The 22119-nt window shown below is 53.3% G+C and overlaps 1 protein-coding gene across 2 annotated transcripts in view; it reads right to left on the reverse strand.

Annotated features, from left to right (window-relative positions):
* Nucleotides 1–22119, reverse strand: part of Nrg2 (neuregulin 2) — a 192231-nt gene that overhangs the window by 34056 nt on the left and 136056 nt on the right. For both annotated transcript variants that reach the window (XM_059246737.1, XM_059246738.1), the window contains exon 2: nt 6545–6716. In XM_059246737.1, coding sequence (XP_059102720.1) covers nt 6545–6716 — 172 coding nt within the window. The remainder of the gene's footprint in view (nt 1–6544; nt 6717–22119) is intronic.

Here is a 22119-nt window from a genome sequence, read left to right on the forward strand (position 1 = left end):
TGAGCCAGGGCTACCGGAGAGTCCCAGCTGTCACCCACCGAGCGGTCACTCCATAGAACCACAGTGGCCGTGTAGGCTGGGTGAGAAGAAGATGCCTCAGGCCGGCGTTTTCTGGAGTGCAGGTGGTACCCTGAACCCTGGAGCTGGGAGGGAGACTCGAACCCTCAAGACAACACGGGGTACATCCAGCCACAGCACGCATGCTCTAAACCTCTGTTTTCACATCTCTTTTCTTGGGGCTGGGTTTCTTTGTACCATTTGTACCATTTTCCTTGGGGAAGAGCACCAGGCCCCTTAGGAAGTCACATGGCTACATCTCTCATTCCCACCTGCCTTTGCTGTCCCTAGAAAGAACAGCAGATTGTCACTGTTCAGGCTTAGGGTTTGAATGTGTTTCCCGGAGTCCACTGGTCCCCACGGCAATGGCGTTAGCAGGTCACGAGGACACCATAGAGAAGACCCTCATACCCTTGATTTTGGAGTTCCCAGCCTCTACAACCGTGGACCAACCCCATCCTACTGTTTACAGGGAAACCCGTCTGGATACTATGTTAGAGCAGCAGCATGGACCCCGACTCCCAGGTGCCTGGGAGGGTACCTGTCTGATAGCTGCAGGGGCAACTGTACCAGTCTGGAGTGCCAGTCCAAGTCTGGGGCTCTCTCCTACCATCCACTCAGCCTTGCCATTGAGGGGGCCTCTGTAGCCTCTTCTGCAACAGGCTTTTGTTTTCTTCCTTCCTTGAACGTCTAACAAGCACCTCCCAGATGCTGGAAACCATGTGCTCCAGGGTCTGGAGCCTCGGGGCCGATTAGGGTATCCTCTTCTTGTATACGGGCAAACTAAGTCTTTAGAGGGCTCTTGGGTTGTTGGCAGACACTCAGCAAGGCAAAGGAGAGGTGGACCAGGAGCTGAGGGGCAGTGAGGACACCGGAAGCCAGGGCTGCCCCCTCCTCTAGTCTTTCACTTGAGTGGCCTGAGGCCCAGTCCTAGCAGCCCCTCCTCCAGGCTGTGACTCTGGAGCATGTGGGTTTGGCTTCTTTCTGAAACCCTGACCAAATCGTGCATCCTCCCCAAGGATCCCCTGCAGTACTCTGGGGTGTCTTAGTTCTGCAAGGCTCTGTTCACAGCCCCCAATCCTTCCTGCATCTGACTCACGCTGGGGTCCGGAAAGTGCTCTGGATAAAGCCAGGGACCCGAGAAAGGACACAGTGTCTGTACATGCTGTGACCTCCTCCTTTTTGTAAGTGATGGATAAAAAACCAGATTCCTTGCATATGCGCAGTTGGCTAGAATACAGGCAGGATAGAGCCGGGCTGCCACCGCCCGGCCTGAGCCCCGAGGCTGCAAAAGAGAGCCATGGCACTGCTGAGGAGGACTGGGATGGGAATGGGGACAGGATGTGGGCTATGGGGAAGGAATGGGGGAGAGCTGGGCAGAAAGCACCTCCCTCTTGGCTTTACCTCTGCCTTTGGAAATTGGCCTCTTCTCAAATATCTCACTCTCAGGTTCCCATGAGCTCGCTGCAGATTGATGGGCCTTCCTGCGGTGGTGATGGCCTCGCCAGTGTGGTGACAGTGACTTGACTATATGCCCTGTCATTCCTGCTTCATGCTGGTCTTTCTCCCTGGGCTTGTGCCTGCTCACAGTTCTCCTCGATCAACTCGTTTCCTTCGCGGAGCAGAGCCCCGGAGGTCCCTCCGACTGCACACATCCGCTTCCCATCTCAAACTAACTAGATGCCACAGAGTCCCCACTTCCCTAGGACAAAGCTTCCCTCACTTTCTCGCATGCTGGAGAGGCAGGGAAGTGGGGGTGGGGTGGGTCAGCTGAGGGCAAGAGAGTTCATGCCCTGGGGACCCAGAGCCTGCAAGATCCTCATGGTCACCCACAGCAGCATTCAAAGGAGCTTTCCTCCTAGGATGGCATTGGTAGCAGGACAAGGCAGCCCATCTAAGGAGCAACACAGACTTGGAGGAAGGACTCCCACCCAAGGGCGCAGGGGACCAGGATCAAGGAGCAGCAGGGTTTGGCAAAGGCCCCCCTTCTGGAGAAGAAAGAGGCGACAACATCTCTCAGGTGCGGCAGGCATCTTGGTTCACTGAGGCTCCAGAGGTCTTAGGGATCCAGAGCTACAGCTGAGAATGGGCCCCCGAGAGCTCTCTTACACTCTCCTCATTCTTGGGTCCATCGGGAGTCCCTAGGATTCAGGGTTCTCTCCTTGCCTTCCTGGAAGGCAGGCAGGGTGCACACTCCTGCCACCCCATCAATGCGCTGACCCGGGTCTGCCCCTGCGAAGGGTCCCGCCTCCCTAGCCGGTTCTCTGCTGGCAGCGACAGGATCTGGGCAGCCCTACACTTTCCTCAGTGCCTGCCTCCCCTGCCTGCCTGAGGGGCCTGTCCCAGCCTGCCCCTCATAAATAAGGGAACATGCGGTTCTGCAGGGGAGGGCCTGTGCCCTGGCTCGGGGGGCAAGTGTTCTCCTGGCTCAGGAAGGCCTGGATGACACGGCAGTTTGGCGGGCACAGAGACAGACAGTCAGCCGCTGTCGGGAAGGCCGTCTCTGCCAGCAAACAGAGACGCAGACACTGAATGGGGAGCCTGGGCAGGCAGAGCAGGAGGAACTCAGGGAGGAAGGACAGAAAAGAGTCAGAAAGGAAGCTCCTAGCTCTGCGCGTGCGTGCGTGCGTGGCTCTGCTCCTGTATGAGGAGGTGTGCTCAGTGGAGGAGTGGGTAGTATAGAGAGGTGGCAGTTCTCTTGGAGTCACTTTGAAGGTCCCTGCAGGGAGACCAGGGACAGGACAGGTGGGACAAGAGACATTTCAGAAGGCAGCACATGGGGAAGGGGCCGTGTCATACTTGAGACAAGGGTCTACCACCTAGGCCTTGTCTCTGGATTAGGTCACCCATGTATCAGATGAATCCGAGGCTTTACCAGGAAGTTAGTTGCTTAGAAGGTTGGACTCTCCATAGGGCCCCTGTTCGGCCTCTTGAGGGACGACATCACAGTGCAGGAGGGGAGGGCCGGTCACACACTTGTGAGCCTCACACTGAATATGGATCTCTGCTTCCAGGCTTATAGGGGAGCAGGGGGTGGAGGTGGAGGTGCTCCCCCTGAGGAGGAGTGATCGATTTCTCAATGGTGAGATGAAGCTAGGTCTAAAGTACTGTCAGGGGACGTGGGAGCTGATTGGAGGGCTCGGGTAGATATTCCAGAGATACAGCATTCATGCTGGGCCTTGGAGGGCTTTGCCAGGGACAAAAGGGGCAATTTTCCTAGTACAGGGGACAGCCTGGGCCCAAGTCCAGGGCTGTGAAAGGAAAGACCAGGGGTTGGGCCTCTAGTAGGGACAGATCAACAGGATGGTGTGATGTTTAGGCCAGCAAGGATTGGGAGGGCCCCAAGGCTGTCAAATAAGGAAGGGATAATTTCGTGGAGGTCTGGTTGGAAAGGATCGTCTGTTGCAGGCACTTGTAGGGGGCCGAGAACTAGAATCATAATATTATTATTAGTCCAGATTCTATGCTGGAAATTGGCCCAGATCCTCATGAAGGCAGGGGCCACAGCTGTCTTGTTCACCAATGTATCCCGAACCTCTAGCAGAGTGCTTGACACAATCAATACTCTATATCCACTGGTTAGCTGCACAGATCACTTCACAAAGGGGCCTGTGGCCCAGGAGGAAACCCAGAGTATGGCAGGAGAGGGTAAGAAGCTAGGAGGAGGGAGGTCAGCTGGGAAACATTTAGGGCAGGGAGGTCGTGTCCACCTGCAGAGATGGCAAGGGGCAGGTGTTGGGGGTGGCTGGGGGTGCACAGCAGAGGAGCAGGACTAGGAGCAGCTGGGTTAGTGAGGGTGGGGCCGAGGGGCTGGTTGGGAGCATTCTGAGTCAGAGACTCTGCAGGAGTGTTTGGGGCTCAGCTGGCAGCACAGTGTAGAACTTGGACAAAACTGCCACCAGGCCTCGAGCTGTAGGCCTGGATCTCAGGTCTCAGAGATGTAAAGCCGTAAGAGGGTGGCATCACCCCCTGGCGGGGAGGGAGAAGGCAGCAAAGCCTAAGATGTAGGAAAGCCCAGCACCAGTGGAATCTGGGAGAGAGGTCTGACTCACAGCAGGGCCTGCTGAGAAGCCACAGGGAGAGGCAACAGGTGTCCCTGTACCAAGCGCTGCTGGGAGACCCAGGCTTGGGAGCCCAGAGGTCGTGGGTGGAGGGGCTGGGATGTGCTGAACTGGCTGCCTAGGGTAAGACAGTGTGGACAGGATGAACGGAATGCGGCGGGGGCCTCAGGTGACTCGCATAGTGGTGGAAGGAACCAGGAAAACGAGGCGAGGGGAAGGTGGCAGCAGCCAGGGAGAGTGGCTTGGAAGAGGGGTGGACGGGATGAGGTCTGCTGGGAGGGAGAGGGAGAGAGAGGAGAGAGTTACCAAAGAAAGACAAGAGCTGGTGGAGCCTTAGCAGAGTGGAGCATGTGTGTGTGAATGTGGTGTGAGTATGAGTGTGTGTGTGTGAATGTGATGTGAGTGTATGAGTGTGTGTGAATGTGGTGTGAGTGTATGAGTGTGTGTGTGAATGTGGTGTGAGTGTATGAGTGTGTGTATGTGTGAATGTGATGTGAGTGTATGAGTGTGTGTATGTGTGAATGTGATGTGAGTGTATGAGTGTATGTGTGAATGTGGTAGGAGTGTATGAGTGTGTGTGCGTGAATGTAGTATGAGTGTATGAGTGTGTGTGTGTGAATGTGGTATGAGTGTATGAGTGTGTGTGTGTATGAATGTGGTTAAGTGTGTGTGTATGTGTGTGTGTGTGAATGTGGTTAAGTGTGTGTGTATGTGTGTGTGTGTGAATGTGGTGCGAGTATATGAATGTGTGTGTATGTGTGAATGTGGTGTGAATGCTTGAGTGTGTGAATGTGTGTGTATCGTAAGGGAGGGCATGAGGCGGTATGGTGCAAGGTCTGGGTGGGATGGGGATGGGCAGACGAGTGCCATGTTGGGAGCAGTGCGGCAGGGAATGGCCAGCACCTTCCCTGGACTTCGTAGACTCGGGGAGACAGGGGAGAAGCTGGAGGGAGATGCCCCCTCCAGCCCTAGCTCCAAAGGTCCTGTCTACTGTTTTTCTAGGCTGGTACCAAGACCACAGTAGGGTGGTGGGGGGAGTGGGGGTATAGGGGTGTTTAGACTGAATTTCTTGCCAATGTTATAGAACCTACCCCCCCCCCACACCTCTCCAACTACCATAATTCCCTCAGGAATTAGCCTTCTTATAGCCACAGACCTCTTATCTAAACCCTTCCTGTATGACTTCTTGCCTGGGCCAATTTCCGTCTTTGTCCCAAGTAACCAGTTTGTCTTTGGTTTAAGTCTTGGAAGGAGAGTGGAGGCAGGGCCGAGCTCCGGAACCCCACTTCTCCTCTCAGGGTGCGGGCCTCCGAGGTGAGGTAGGGTGGCCCGAGCCTGGACACTTTCTGTTGTGGGGTAGGCTGATGGTCTCTAAAAAAACACCTTTGTTTGCATTTTCAGGAGGGCTAGAGGAAAATGATATCTCCAAAGGGGGCAGTTGCAAGCTACTCTGGGGGGTGGGGGTAGAAAAGACTTGAGGGGCTCCTTGGTCGGAACACAATGTCTACCTAGACTCCAGAGCCCACAGAGAAAGGTCGGGTAGAAGTGTGTTTGGTGGCAGACAGGCAGGAGCTGCTTAGACTCCAGGCTCTCCTGGCACCTCCTGCCCCTTGCCTGGATAGAGTTGAGCGTTTCTTCCCCAGCCTGAAGACTCAGGGAGTGTGCACACCATGCTCCTGAAATACTCATTCAGGACTAAAGATAATCTTCATGCAGTGGGGGAGGGTCACAGGTAGACCCCCCTGATGTCAGTCAGTGGTCTCTTCCCACTTACTAAGCTCTTTACAAATGGCACCTGGCCAAGTCAGGACCCCATCTTTTATCTTATGTGACTTCCCAAAGATTTTTCACCGATGGGGTCTTTCACCTAAGACTGCCAGGTTTGGGATCCCTCGGATGGATGCTAGGTCTTTTGTCAAGCAGGACTTCTGCCTAGACAGACAGCCCAGAGTCAAATGGCCTCCAGCCTTCAGACACAGAAATTGCTTCATCCTTTTTTCATCATGAGACAGGGTCTCATCTAGCCAAAACTGGTTTCAACTTGCTATGTAGCCGAGGATGACCTTGAACTTCTGATCCTCCTGACTCCACCTCCCAAGTGCTGGGATCAAAGGCCTGTGCCACCACGCCTGGTTTTATGTGGTGTTAGGTTTGAACCCAAGGCTTTGTGCATGCTAAGCAAGCACTTTATCCACGGAGCTACATCCCCAGCCCCAGGAATTGCTTAATCCTTGTCCGTGGTCTGCAACACCAGGGCAGGCTTGGCCCGAAGGGCTCAGCAGTCAGGGAAGCATTGGGTGTGGCAAGGAAGGGACACATGGAGGGGGACCTGACTGGTTCCACGCTGGGTTTGGGGATAGGACTCTGGCCCCGCCCCCCTCCAGGACCGGAAGTTGGTGGGATGGAGGGCAGGTGGCGCTGCTCACCTGCCATTGCCGTACTTGATACGAATGTCACGACTCCGGTTGAGCTCCTTGCCGTCCTTGAACCAGCGGTAGGAGGGCTGGGGGTTCCCCGCCGCTGCCTCACACTTCAGCGACTGCTTCTCACCCACCTCTCCTGTCTGGCTCTTCATCTTCTTCAGCTTGGGCCGCGTGGCTGTGGGGTACAAGGCAGGGAGGTGAGTGTGGGGGTGGTGGGGACAGTGCCAGGCAGGAGCAGGAGGAGTCCCCATCTTGAGGCTGGGACCGGGGAGACTGGAGGCCACCCCTCCTGGCGTTTTTCTTTAGTTCCAACTCAACCCGCATTTAGAGTCTGCAGTGGGAACAAGGTCCTGCTTCTTCTGGGCACTTCTCTGGCCTTGGGATGGTACCAAGAGCTTCACATTCGCTTGTAAAACCAGCATAACCCCATGACTTCACTGCAGTGTTTAAACCCATTTATAGACGGGGAAACTGAGGCTCAGAAGAGTGAAGTCACTTCCCTGAGGGTCAGTAATGGACCCGAGGTTCAAATCCAGATCACGACCTCAGTGTTCATGATCTAACATCTGTCTCTCCTCCCTTCACTTCCTCCCCACTCCCCCACCTCCAGGCCTGTGCTGGGCCCAGAAGACACAGGAAGACAAGATGGAGGACTTGGCTACCATTTCTAGAAAGGGCAGCCTGGCACCGTAACCCGGCATTGCCACAGCAGTATGGCGCATGGGGAGCTGGGGGTGGCAGAGACCAAGGGAGCAGTCCTAATCCGAGCCCTGGGGACAGGACTCAGGCAGCTAAGAGCTAAAGGATCAGATGTGGAGGAAAGTGAGGAGGTGAGCCAGGCTGAGGTAGTTCTGGGCTGACGGAACGTGAGGCAGAGCAGGGGACTGTCAAAGGGTGATGCAGGGCAGCTATACGGTGGGCATGGGCCCAGGCCTGCGCAGTAAGACCCAGGCTTTTCCCCTGTTTCTGAAACCCCAGGCTGTTTCCACAATACCCTAGACTCCCATATCCCATCTGCTTGTGCTACCCCTGCCACCGTAAAGCCGCGCGCACATACACACCACGCATACACACACACACACAGAGAAAGTACTTTGTTTCTAGGAAGGTGCAGACACGTTGGGCTACCTGCTGGATCAACATAATAATAATTTGCACTGAGAGGGCCCTCCTAGGACCTGCAACTTTCCATACACACTCTCCTTTGACCCCTGAGCTCTTTGTGGCAAGTGTCAATGTGGGTGGAGCTGACTCAGAGGTTCTGAAACTTGACCACACAGCCACAGAGCTGAGGCCAAAGCCTCAGTGTTTCTGTCGGCAGTGTGTAGGGCAGGTGGCCGGCTAGCGCCTTGTCTCTCACTGAGGAATGCAGAACCTGGGTTTGAGTACTCCCATTAGTGTAAGGGAGGGTCTACCAGGGTCAGGAACTGTCTGGGGACCTGCTGGCCCGACCTACATCACCAATCACCAGCCCTGTCTTTTACTGTAGCTCAGAGCCCTGACAGTGGGCTAGAGGCTGCCGGAGAAAGGGCTGGCTAGAGGTAGAGTTTCTTTCCTAACTGACACCCAAGCCTGCTCACAAGTGGGAGGGGACTGCAGTGCGCTACAGAGACCAGAAGCAAAGTGCAAGGAAGCTTTCTTTGAAAATGTGCTGTGTGTGTGAGCACAGACACCCGTGAAAGTCATTTTGTCCAGTTTAGAAAGTGACAGAACACACTGTGTAGGCAGGAGCAAACAAAACCATCCACTATTTCAGTGATTTTTACACACACACACACACACACACACACACACACACACACACACACACACCAGTGCAACCTCTTCACCTCTGTGTTCAGTATCAACAACAGCATTTTCAAAACCTAACTTTCAAATGTCTGCAGAGATGAAGATGGAGCATTACTCAAGAAAAAGGTTCCATTATGAAGCTGGTTTGGGGAAGACATCGATGGATTCGGTCCAGGAAGGGCCTTCGTTTACCTTGGTCTGAGTAAGGGCTTTCAAACCTTTCTTCGGGACCCTCAGTAGTACTTCTGGGGAATGAAGCTCTGTGTCATAACTTACAGGTGTATATGGCACTGATGTATATATTTTAATACATAATATAGTCACATGATTCAAATGTAAGAAGAGTAAATATTTTATAAAACAAATTTCCCTCTGGCTTCTCAGAATAGCCAGGGGGTAACTAATTTTATCTTTTTCTTTAATATCCTTTTAGAGATCTTTTATGCATACAAAAAAAAATTTCCCTGGCATTCATACAAATATTTTTCCACAGAATCACTTTTCACACTTGCATAATATTCCTGTGTGGGCATATCATAATTTATGTAATTTACCGCTGTTGGGAGGTGCCTAGCATGCCCTCCCCGTGCTCCCATTACAAGTCAACCCCTGAGGACCCTCCCTGTGCCTGTGGCTTCATTCCTACACATATCCAGGGGACACAGACTGCCTGAGTTCTAGTCTAGGTCTGGCTACTTGTGAGCTTCGTGTCCTGAGGTCATTGACCTCAGTGTCTGTCTGCTTCAGTGTTTCTTATCTGCAAACTACAGGAGATACAGAACAGCTCCTACCTGGTGGGATGGCTGTGAGGACTGGATGAGCTAATGCGTGTAGAACCTGGCATGCAGAGGGCACTTAATAAAGGTTAGCTCTTATTATTGCTATCCGTAATTGTTTCCTGAGGCGATCTTCCTAAAAGTGGGATTCCCGAGTCAAAGGCCATGCAATCCTCCTCAGCAATGAGTGCCGTGAAAGTCATCTTGTTCTGCCCAATTGCCCCCCTGGAATGGCTACTCCGGATCTACATTCCTCCTCTGAAGACAGGGCCTGATTTTTGTTGTTTTGTTTTTTCCATACCCTCGCCATCTTGGGGCATTATCGCGTCTTTAATCTCTACCAATTAGCTAGGCAGAAGATAACGTCTCTTTGTTGTTGTGATTTGCATTTATTCTATGACTGGTGAGTCCAACAGTTCCTATAAGTGTATCAGCCCATTGTGTTTCTTCCTTTGGAACTGTTCGTTCATGTCTGCAGTCTATTTTTCGACCCAGTGCCCATCTTAAGGATTTGCAAGAGCGCTCTGAAAATAGTAAGGCCATGGACCTTTTGTTACAGTGTTTCTCCCCCAAGTTATCTGCTTCTCACATTTTAAAATACATGGCTGGCCTCGCTTCCCTCTCTTCCTTCCTTCCTCTTCTGGACCAAGAGAGTTTGTGCATCAGTGTACAGTGGAACCTTCTGGAACTTCACGACGCAAAGTAGAAGTACTGCCCAGAATCCCTCTTTTCCCCATGTCCCACGCTTTCACCTGCTCCAGAGTCCCTGTCACACCTCATAGTTCCGAACTCTGGAAGCTAATGGGAACCACCTGGAGACTTTAAAACCTGGGCAGGGTCTGGGTACAGCCCAGGCATATTGGGAAACAGGGCGGGGAAAGCCGTCCAGGTGGGTGGGTTCGCTGGCTCGTCTGTAACACGTATCTCATGTGCTAGAGAGTGTGTGTACAACCACTGCATATCCCCGTGCCTGGAGACACCCGGAGCACACCCGCACACCCAGCTTCATTCTAAGGTTGACTGACAGCTGCCACCTTGGTCTAGTGCTGACCTCTACCTGGTCTGCTTTGCCTTCTTGTGACTAGGACACCCGAAGCTCTTGGTAGGTTCTAAAGTGTCTACTTTCCCTCCTGGAGTTCTGACACCAGGGAAGCCTTGTCCCCTAGCACCGGGGGCCACTTTGCTCCCGGCCTGACCCCAGCCAGCCACCGAGGGGTGGAAATGACATCTGGTGGGAAGAAGCCACGCTGACTCTGCTACCTGGGTCCCTGACTTGAGTCCCAGCCAAAGAAGGTACAGTGAGCCAGGGGTCACTGCTTCACGTGAGGGTGATGGGCCAGACATGCACCAGACAGGCCGGCAGCAGGCAGGGCCAGAGGGTCCGAGGAGCTGAGGGTTCCAAAGCCATCCTACGTCTCCGTTAAAACATAGGCTATTATCTTAGATCCCAAGGGTCCCTCTCCATCCAGTGGGAACTCATGTGTCTCACTAGCCACTTCTTGATAGTTCGTGTGCTTCTGAACAACTCCAACTAGTTCACTCATTCCACATTCATTCATTCATTCATTCATCCAGCCAGCCAGCCAGCCAGCCAGCCTTTCATTCACCAACTCAATAATTTTCAGTGAATTATTCAAGCTGCTACATGCTGGGCACTGTTCATTCACCTGGGGGGTGAGCTAGATAGTCCTGAACTTGGGGAGCCTGACCGGTCAGCAAGCAGCCAAGAGGAAGGATGAAGCGGTGACAGCGAGCCTGAGCGTTCACAGGCCTTAACGGCCTGTGCAGCAGAAGAGAGCAGGGGCTGAAGAGGCAGGCCGGCCCCAGGTATTTTTCTTTTTAACTTCTTATATGTCAGCTAGGCGATTTTAAATGGCGTATTTGAACTGGATCATGCTTGCCTTGGGCAGCACTGGTCCAAAGGGCAAGAACATAAGAATAACCACATGCTTGAATCATGCCGTGTTCTTTACAGAGAAGCTTCTCTTCTAGCTTTTGGAAGTTCCTCACAGGAATCTCCCGAAAGGCAAGGCCAGGCCTACTCACTAGGCTCAATTTTCTGCATCTGGAAAGTTCTTTGGTGGCTCTACCACAGCAGCTCAGATTGTAGGAAAGGAGCACACACCAGATGGCCCTTGGAACGGTGCCTGGGGAACCTCTGCAGCCCCACTCCTGGGCCCAGACCTTGGAAGCTTTCTGTGGCAAGGCCTGGGGACCTCTCCGAGATAGCCTGGATTTGTTCTGAAGGTGTCAGAGGAGAGCGTTAGAGACTCAAGGACCAGCAGACAGTCTTGTTTGTCCTTTAAGTTCTCTCTTAACCTGAGAGGACACTGTTTCTCCCTTCGTGGCTTCCAGACGTAAGTAAGATCCAGGACCAGTATTCCGGGGTCACTCGGGACAAAGCTCATAGGTTGTTCATGTGGCAGACCTCAGCCACCTAGAGACAGCCTTCAAAGGGTTTCAGACATGACTGAGCTAATTCCAGGCCACCAGCCACAGCACCCACCCCCTCCGAGCTGGATCTATTTTATGCCCAGGGCCTAGAATGCCACTCTAGTGTGTGGGCACAGAGACCATCTCATTGTGTCCCAAGAGTGTCTTGAGGCCAGAGCTGAACCAAGCAGGAATAAACCCCTGAGATAGAGGGGGTTCTCAGAACAAAGATACCCAGTGAGCTGGCATTCACCCTCCCTCCTGTTCAGGGTATTTCCTGAGCATCTGCTATGTGTCAGGCCTCTCCAGCTTTGGTCTCACACAGATAGGACTTAACTGTATGTGGAATGACCAGTACCCCCTGAGTCTAGCTCACCCCCTCTGTCACTCTTGTTACATAAGAAATGCATTTGCTGTAGAAAAATTACGCAATACAAATGAGGAAAAAGGAAAACACATTAAAATCAATTCAATTATCTTCAGAGAGAAAACCCACTGCTCATATTTTCAAATACCATCTCCAAAACATTTTCCTCTAAATGCCTTTTCAGTCAGCACATTAGAAAACATCTTTTTTTTTTTTTCAAGTCGAGCAATGCAACCATAAATCATTTTAATGGCTGCCTATTATTCCATTGTGTAGACGAACCTGTGAGGCCATCTCCAGCGTTCTTCTGATAGTAAGAACAGTGGGGTAGACTTCATCAGGTCAGCTCTGTGCCTCAGCGAAGGAAGAGCAGCACCCCTGAGGGAGGGGTGTGTTTCCCCTCCAAGAGAGGAGGCTTCAAAAGCCCAGCACCCAGGAGTCGGGACAGACGACAGACATTGGATAAAAGCAATAGGGCAACTGTGTGTAAAATTGGGGGAGGGGTAATGTCCAAGCCTCCCCACCCCAACCAGTGACATGAGGGCCACCAGTGGTGAGCTGGTGGCCTAGGAAGGCCCTTGATTACTGAGTACTACTCCCTCTCTGCTTCAGACCAAGTCTCCTCTGGGCTGAAGTCCCACATTCCTTGGGTTAGCGGGGATCAGGGGTCCCTCCTACCAGCAGTTTCAGGGTACCCTGATGGGGACAGTAGGGTGTAGAGAGATGGCCTTTGGAAGCTGTAAGGAGAAGAGGAAGGCCTCTCCAGGTCTGCACCAAAAGAATTCCCTGGCTGACATGTTCCATAAACCCTTAGGACACATCTCATGGTGTAAGCTGGCCCATGGGGTATTATCTGGTGGCTTCTTGCTTCCTGCCACCTAGTGCCAAACCAGAGCATCTGGCCTGTATCTATGTGACAGGCAGTCCCCAGAGAGCACCTCATTAAAGATAGCAACCCAGAACAACACCCCGCTCCTTCCCCACATCCCAGCCTGGAGGCCAGTGCTGCTGCTGCTTGACCTCATTCCTCTGAGCAGTGGGCGGTGGGTGTGGAGAGCAGAGATCTGAGAGGGAGACAGACAGGCTGTGGCCAGGCAACCGGGTTGGAAAGACCTGGCCCCACCCCCCGACTTCCAGAACCAAGGGCAGGGACACTGGACTCTTAAAAGGGTTAATGACCCTCCCCTCATGACTAAGACTCAGCACTCCCCTTTGCAGCGAACACCTGGAGACTACACAGCCAGCCTGCCCGGCATCAAAGTCTTCCTCTGCCCTGCTCCTGGCGGGCTGTGGGCCGGCCCCCTCCCCACCCATCTCTCCCACCTACAAAGTGACTGCAACCTATTCGAGGTTAATTACAGACTCCAAGTTCAAATGAGAAAAGAAAAAGCCAAAACAACCTTAAACTCAAAACATGGCTGGTTCAAGTGGGCACACAGGATCGGCTCTGTGAAATGGGCACGCGTGTGTCTTCCTCACAGCCTGCCGAAAGGCCGTCTGATGCCCACAGCTTGGCCTCACAGAAAGACTGAATGCCTTCTTGGGGCTTTGGCTTTTTATGGGCCATGTGTCCCAGCCTGGTACCTGGGTTTACTTTGCCCTATATCCTACATCCACCCAACAACTCTCCATACCCAACAGGCTTGTGTTGTGCCGGCACCTACCAGGCAGGGAGACAGTGCAGGACAAAACAACGCTATCCCCATCCTCCGGGCTCAGCCTCCTCCTTAGGGTTTCCATGGGGGCTGGGAAGGGTAAAAGCCTCCTGAAGAGTCACTCTCCCTGCGCCAGTAAAAGCCTTCTGGTGCCTAGCACCTCATCTAAAATGCTGAGCAGGCTGGGCTGTTAGGGACGCTGCTAAAGAGGGGAGGTAGAGCCGACCATGGGGGCAGGTGGGATGAACAAAATGGTGCCAAGGCCAGTCGAGATGTTCCTGCTGTAGAGCAGCCCCTGCCTGGTCAAAAGTGCCAACCGCAGACACCCAGACAGCTGAGTGCTACACTCATCCTCTAACCCCCATGCCAACAGGAGCCCAACATCCCAAGAGAGCGGGCAACCTCCCCAGGGCTTTACCCAGGCCAGGGGCCGAGATAGCCAGTCCTGTTCACATTGCCGGGCTTCTTAGCTCAGGTGGAGCCACAGGTGTGTGAATGGCAGAGGCAGGAGTCTGAGGGGGAGCTGCTGTGGGTGGGGAGACGGCACAGGTCCCCGGAGCAGGTCAACAGCTGCACACACACCAGAGACTCTCAGGTGCTTTCCAGGGCTCAGACACCTAGTGCTACACAGATGAGGCCTGGCAGCCAGAGCTGGGGGAGGGGCACGGAGGGCATCTCAGCTGGAGGGTGAGGAGGGCAAGAGGTCCGACCTTCTGGAAAAAGAGTCATAAGGTTGCCACAGATGCCAGGGTGAGAACGAGGGCATGTCTTGGTCCCACTCCCCCAGTTTTCCACTGCAGGCCTGAGTGGGTAGCCGTCTAGTCCCCTGGGGCTTCAACTGACTCATCCATGGACCATGGTCTGTCCCCTCCTCCCCCTCAGGGGAACGGGGAACAGAAGGAAGGAGAAGTGCACTGTGGAGGTACAGAAGTTTCTGCCCTTCTCATCTCTTTAGTGGCTGGGAGCCGAGGTAGGAGACAGGGCAGAAATAACAGCCTTGGAAGGCCATTACCATCTGCCCAAACCCTGCTTAATCTGCCTGCTGGGGAAGGTTGAGCATGAGACAGCCTTAGTTTTTGGTTCAGGAGAAGCCAGTATGGAGACGGCTTGCTGCTGAAGGGCTAGGGCAGCTATGGTTTGGGGAACTCAGAGGAAAGAACCCTAAAGCCTTTGTCTTCTTTGGGGTGACCGCGTACCTCTGCCTCCTCAGCCTGGCTAGGGAGAGTTGTCTGGGCCTTGGGAAATTCAGAGGGAGGGGATCACCTGACCACCTAGACATTGCTGACTTTTCAACATGGATGCAGGCAAGGCTTCAAGACAATCTTAGGACCTCTTTCTGGAGGGTCTGCCCGGCTCGTTACTAAGCAAAGCAGTACATTTGTGTTAGAACAAACAGCCGTGTAATGAGGCATAATATCAGGTTTGTGGGGGTTTTTAAGATAAAATAAAAAGTCTGTGGAGCAATGCTGGGCTTCAGGGAAAGGTCTCAGCAGGCCCCACACAGGGAGGCAACATCTATGCCCTCAGCCGTCTCAATGACTCCAAAGACACAGACAGGTTTTTATTAAGTGCTGGGGGGTGGGGCAGGGCTGGGAAACTGTGATGTGGTCCAGGCTAGTGTGGGCAAGGGGTCTGGAAGCGAATCACTCCGGTCACTAGCTCAGACCTGACGAGCGGAGCTCTGGTATCTCCATCTCTTCCCCACTGGATGCCCTTTTGACAACCTTGGCATCTGTGACCGCTTGCGTCTCTCTTGGCTTTTCCCAAAGTTGAAGTTTATCTAACTTGCCCCGGTCCTCCTGCTGTTGTAACCCTCCACTGTCTGCAAGAGTCCTGAAACAGGCCACATTGCCCCCCTACCCCAGGACACTGTGCCAACAGGGTACACCTGGCTCGCTTATTTCTACCTTCCTTGTTGACTTCCTCAGAAACCTTCCTCAGGTCCCCACTGCTTCAGCCTTCCTCTTTTGGCAGCTGGGCCCCTCAGGGGATGCTTTCTGGTTAGCCCACGTTTCTTCCCCAATGCCCCCTCCTACCTTCCCTTAACACTTCCTTCCAGGCAAACCAAGTCCCAATTTGTCCCGTAACGTGTGTAGTCTGTCCTGCCTCCAAACACCACTCTCCACGCGGGAAACAGAACGGAGGGAGCCGCCATAAGGGCTGGAGCCGAAGAGGCTTCCTTCAGTGCGCATGCTGGCTCTGGCCAGCGTCTTGTGTAACCAGTTGTTACTTAACCTCTTGGAGCCTTCATTTTCTTGTCTGAGAGACAGGGACCACCCCACCCACCTCTAAGAGTGGAGGTAACGCATGTCAGGACCTTTGAGAAGGACCTGGAGCAGAGCGATCTCTTAGCTCTCTCAAGATCTCAGCTGCTGCTGCCTGACTAATCCACCCGGCCACCTGCGGCACCTGCTCCAGTCAGACTCCCTGAACTTTTCCTCTGCCCTTCTTGGGGCTTAGCATGGAACATACTAGATTCTTATCTCTTAGACTTGGGGGGGTGGGGCTTGAGAGGAGGGGATGTGCTGGGGTTCCGTGACGTTCCAGGTATGCCGCCAGAGGCAGTGCTCACTGCTCATGGGCTGAACAAGTGAATCAGTGATGCAAGGCTGAGCTGTGACTGATGGGCTCCTAAAGCAGCCGATAGAGACAGCTACGAGCACTCTGCGCAGGGTGGGGCCCTTACGCTTAATCCCAGGGCCGTTTCCCACCCAGCACTCCTCTCCAGCTCATCCCTCAGCCCAAACAGGCCTAATGCCCCACAGCAGCAGAGCAGATGATGAAATCAGGGGCCTCAGCGAAAGACTGCTCTTTCCGGTGTACCACTGGCTCCGAGTGAGCCCTGGTGGCAAGCCCACCCACAGCAGTCTCTTTCTAGGAGAGTGTCCATCTTCAGAGAAAGGAAGGAGCTGGCTAGGTCTCCACACCCAGAGGTGAAGCATCTCTGAAGCACCCTCATTTGTGCCTCCACTCAGACACAGGTAAAGAGCACGGCACATGTCAGATGCTGAGAGGCCCCCTCATGTGGCTTTGAGGCTGAGAAAGGCAATGCTCACGAGGCTTGAAGGGGTCTACTGAAGTCCCGCTGAGCGCCATGGAGCACAGGGGGTCTGCTCATCTCTCTCCTTATCTTGGGGGCCAGGATAAGTACTCCATGGGAGGGATGGGATGGGAACAAAGTCTATGCTAGACCTGCTGGGCCTGAGGGATGAGCGAGAGTTGGCCAAGAGAAAGGAGACAGTATGCCAGGCTGAGGGAAGAGCAGGTTCATGGGAACAGGTGGCAGTAGACCTTGGTGCCCTGAAGGGACCGAGAAAATGGTGGTGAGGCTGCAGTAGCCAAGAGGGAGGAGCCTCCAGAGGCTCGCCCTTGGCTGTCAAGCCTTGCCTTGTTGATATGTGCACATCCCTCTCTGGGCCTCAGTTTCCCCATCTGTATAGGGAAGTGACAGAATTATGAGCTCAGATCCAGGCTTACCCAACTCCACTCAAAAAAAAATCACAGTACCTTCTGGCCAGGCCCACACCTTTCAGAGTCCTTGCAACATGTTTCCAGTTTGAAGAGTGCTTTTGAGACAGTTGGTGGTCCTCTAGCCACTCACTGAAACACACACACACACACACACACACACACACACACACACACACACACACACACACATCCTGACTGGACAAATGAAGGATCTCCTGACAGCTCTGCCCTTGTTCATCCTTCCACACACAGGGGTGTGGGGTGTGTGGCTGAGGATGCACGAGGACAACTCCATCTCGGATGCTCTTGCTGCAGACCCTCCACTCCCCACTGGCTCCGAGAAGGCCCAACTCCTGAGCCCATAGTCAGAAGACTACTGTCCTTCCCTGTGGCCTCTGCCTACTGTATACTGCAAGGTCAGCATAGCTTAGCCCTGTATGTTTCCAAGTCTCCTGGGCTGCCAGTGCAAACACTTTGCCCAAGTGGTTGATCTGATTTGAGGGCTCAGCTCCCTTCCCCAGGCCTCCCTGTTCTTCTAAATCCACCTCATCCTGTCCTGCTCTTCCTCAAGGCCTCCTGAGGCACCAGGTGGGAAGTAGACTCCCTCCTTCCATCCCTTTGTTGGTGCCTCTTCTCAGGTTAGACCCTGCAACTAGAACAGGTCCTGTTAGGTCTCTCTTTTCCTTAGAAAGGTGAGCCCATTTGTCCCAGGGGATGGAGCTGAGTCGGCATGCGGCACCTGGAGCATGGCATGGAGCCAGGGAAATGTCTACCTAGATGCCAGGTCCCAATAGGGGTCTGCTTTGTAGGGCTGGACACCCAGCAGTAACGGTGGTTCTCAAATAGGAGCACAGCTCCTAATCCATATGGAACTAGCTAACACACACATTGCTGGCCCTTCCCCTACAGTTTCTGATTCAATAAATCAAGGGTGAGATTCAGAAGTTTGCATTTCTTTGTGTATAGGTGTATTATATGAGTACGTACATGTTCGTGTGTATGCGCACACACACACATATGTGTGCACGTGATTGTGGAGGCCAGGGGTCAATGTCTGGTGTTTCCCTCAATTGCTCTCCTCAGTGTTTTCGAGGCAGGGTCTCTCACTGAACCTGGAGCTCATCAATTTGGCTAGACTAGCTTCAGGGATCCTTCTGTCTCCAACCTCTCCAACACTAGGATTACAAGTGTGTGTGCCACCACACTTGGCTTTTTATGTGGGTGGTATGGATCCAAACTGACCTTCTTGCTTGCATGGCATACACTTTACTGACTGAGCCATTTTCCTAGCCCCAAGATTGTGCTTTTCTATCAAGCTCCCAGTTCATGCTTTAAATCAGGTTCTTGTTGGAACATCTTTTGCACAAGAGACTTTCGAGGACCAGATAACTACCCACTGTGGTACTGGATCTGGCTGGATTCTGGTTCTTTAGCTTGGTTTCTGGCCAGGCTATTCAACCATGGCTTCCATCTTCCCAGGAACTGCTTACTGCCTGTTGGTGCAGGCTCAGGGCTTCCAGCTGCCTCCTGTGTCAGCATCCACAGTTTCTGTTTGTACCTGACTGCCCTGGCCATGCTCTAAGCTCCTGGTGAGGGCGGGAGCTCACAGCTCATCTCTGAATCCCCTTCGTGTCTAATCTCTCCAGAGCCCGGGAAGCAAGTACCTGTCTAGCTGACCCGACGGGAGGGCTTGCTCCAGCGGGTGGCCAGCAGGGCTCCTCTGGCTCTGGCTGGTTTGTCTTGAGGGGCACAGAATGAGCAACAGCCTGGGGCTAAGAAGACTTGGTTAGGGAAGGCAGAACAGGAGCAGACTTCAGATCAAGAGCTCATCCTTCTATTAGTTCATGGCTGATCTCAAGGTAAGTCATGAGTATCCCTGCCTCAGATTCCCTGCCTGTGAAAAGGGGGTGATAAAGTAATATCCGTGACATTGTGGACTCCGTCAGGGATGGACATGACCCCACTTCTTGCTTGGTCTTTCTCTGGTAAATTTCTAGCCTCCATCTAGGCTGAACTCAGAAGCCACCTTCTCCACAGGGTCCTTATATTTCCCATCATCACACTCCTCTCTTCACACATGCTTTGCGTGTTTACGGTTCCATACCCAATTTGAATCTCAGGGATTTGTGAAGGGCTCTTTCGCTGAGCTTCCTGACGACGAGGTCTGAGGTTTATTCACATGATAGAAGCTCAGTGAATGCTCACAGAGTAGGATACAGAAAAGCAAATGGAAACGCTTTCAGTCTGGGTAGCTATCACAGGCCTAGGGTTCTAGGCCAAGGGGTAGAAGAGGGCTAGTGAAGCCAACCCTGAGGTCAGAGCGAGGCCTGTGAGTGCCTGGTCAGCTCCTTTCCTCCACACAGTCCTTCCTCGGCCACTGTCTTGAGGCCTGGGCTGCTTGACTCGGCCTGGAGGCTTATGATGCTTATGGCAGAAGACAAGGACAGACCTGCCCATCCCTCAGTCCATCATGCTGCTGCTGCTTCAGTAGCTCCTGGAACCCACCCTGTCACAAGGTTTTACATGGAGGAGGAAGGGTCTGGACCGTACTGTTTTAAGGGAGACCCTCTCTCCTCCCCATTTTGTGACCTGAAGCCGAAGCCCACAGTTCAATTTACTTCTGTCCCAGACTTTGTGGCCACCCCATCCCAGGTGACTCACTGCCCTATCCAGCCCCACTGCTACCCTGATCTCGAAAGGCTAAGCGCTCTCTGTCCCCTTTTCACCCCCGCCCAGGGCCTGGGACCTGCGCTGGGGAATGATGAGTGTTGGTCTGTAAACTGCTTTGAGCTCTCAGGATGAAAGGCTACTGGGAAGTACAAAGTCGCTCCCTGCTTGTTGTTACTGTTCCTCGTGAACCCTGAGGTGCCCTGAGGTGCCAGGGAGCCAGAGCAGAGCGTGAGGTGCAGGCTGCACCCCGGAGTGTCAGGAGGGTTGCTCCAGGTGCCAAGCTCAGCAGGGTCAGCCAGGGGCCGAGACTGGGGGGAGTGTGCCAACCCCCAGATGCCGTTCAGACACGTGCACATGAGCACAAGCACCTTGGATCTGGAAGACCGGAGTTGGTTCCAGAAGTCTGAATGTTCACTTTACCGATGGGCAGGAGAAGGGAAGGATGGGAAGGGGAGACTTCAAAAAGATTTCTTTGTGTCCAGGGAACTCAAATGCTATGTGGCCAGAGCTCTTTGCTAAGTTTGCTGGTCTACCATCACACTCAGGACACCTGGTGTAGACCAAAGCCCCCCCCCCCGACCCCCCCAATGCCTTCTATGGGAAGATTAAGATTCCAGGTTCACAGAGGAACTTCAGCAGAAGGACATTTCCATCCAATCCTGGTTGGTCTTTCAAAGGCCACATGGAACAGGACAATGACTTCAAATCTGGTCCCTGAGTCTGTCTCTAAACCGGGACTGGCCCTTCACTGTCTCTACAGTCAGACCCTCCTACTAACTGCCACCTCACAGTCATTCTCCATTGGGGCTCTCAAGGTCACAAGCCCCAGGAGACTCTGCTCCTCCCAATGTAGAAGATGAGAGCTGATAGTAGAATGCACTGCCAGAAGTCCAGAGAGAGGGACACAAGGCCCATGTCACACAGGGGCACAGTACGGGTGGGTCCCAAGTGCCTGGCTCCCAGATGTAGTGTGGTATCAGCTGCACCAAGTGGATTTAGCCTAAGCCCCTACCCCCACGGCTACCAAGGCTGGCAAGGCTATGCCTTGGAAGAAAGGAATATGAATTGTTAGGGGCAGCCCCAGAGGGGATACCAGGAATCGGCCCCACAAACTCTCTGTGAGTCATGGAAGAGAGCTCATACCTGCCGCTCTGCCCCACCCAGCCCTCCTGTACTGAGGCTGGAGAAATGCCCTTTACCCGTGCTGCCTGGGTGGAGGACACCCCCTCCTATTCCCTAAGGAGGAGCTTGGGTGCTGCTGGGGGCACCAGTTCATCAGCATCTCCTCTCCTTTACCCCTCTTGCTTTACAGAGTTCCTCCTCACGTTTAAGAAGGTTCTGGAGAAGCACATGCTCGCTTTCCATGTCTGCACCTCTCAGGGTCAGTCAGATGTGGCTCAGGCCTGGCTGAGGCCCCTCCCCCAGCTGCCCCGTGCTATGCTCTTGCCAGATGAGGCACTCTCTGAGAAAGTGGTGAAGTCCTGGTAGCCACAGGTTGGCCTGGAGAGGTGTGTAGAGAGGAAGCCACTCCGAAGGCCACTGTCACTCTTAATCACTCATGCTATCAGGTTTGAGTCACTCTTTCAGTTACAAACCAGGGGTTGAAGGCTGTTGGTTCTCATCACCATGGTACTCCCTCTTGATAATCTTGTTTTAGAGTGTGACCTTACCCCATGCCCTCCATGTTCTAGATTGTTCTAAAGTACCCGAAATTCCTCTAGGTCTGTCCTTGGGTCTGCCTGGGATCTGCTTCTCAGCCAGATCCCTAAAAAAGGCATTCTGAAGAGCCAGATGGACACTGGAAAATGGGGAACATGGACAGTATTAGGAAAAAAGACAGGAAGAAAGTTCGCAGGGAGAATTAAGAAGGGCTTTCTCACACTGGGTAGATGCTGGGACAGAGAATTTCTAGGACTGTGGAATCTTTCTTCCACGGTCCACCCCCACCCAAGTACGTACTCTACCCTTGGCATCAGGATGCTCCTTCTCCAGGCTCGATGACTCCCAACAGTGAAAGCCTACCCGGCATCATACTACCAGATCATTCCTGCATCTTTGGTATCATAACCAAGTCAGGTCGTGTATGTGGTGAGAAGCAGGGAAGGGGAGTGTTAGGGAAGATTCACTGAGTGAAATCCATGACTTTTTGATCCCTGAAAGAGAAAGCCTACTCCCTCAGTCAGAGCTCATAGCTGCTGGTCCCACATGCCAGGCGCCTGGCAGGAAAAGACATCTCCTGCTCAGCTGACCACAGTCCTCAGGAAGACTCCAAGACACCTGCCCCACAGAAATGGCTAAAGAGGCAGCCTGGCCTTTAAATGTCCTTAACTGCTTCTCTTTGGTGGGCTGGAGATACTGAGGGCTCCCATGATCTCTCCAATTAAGACACTGTCTTGCCCCTTCATCATTATGCAG

The sequence above is a fragment of the Peromyscus eremicus genome, chromosome 19 (genome assembly GCF_949786415.1).
Source record: "Peromyscus eremicus chromosome 19, PerEre_H2_v1, whole genome shotgun sequence".
In the NCBI taxonomy this organism is placed as follows: Eukaryota; Metazoa; Chordata; class Mammalia; order Rodentia; family Cricetidae; genus Peromyscus; species Peromyscus eremicus.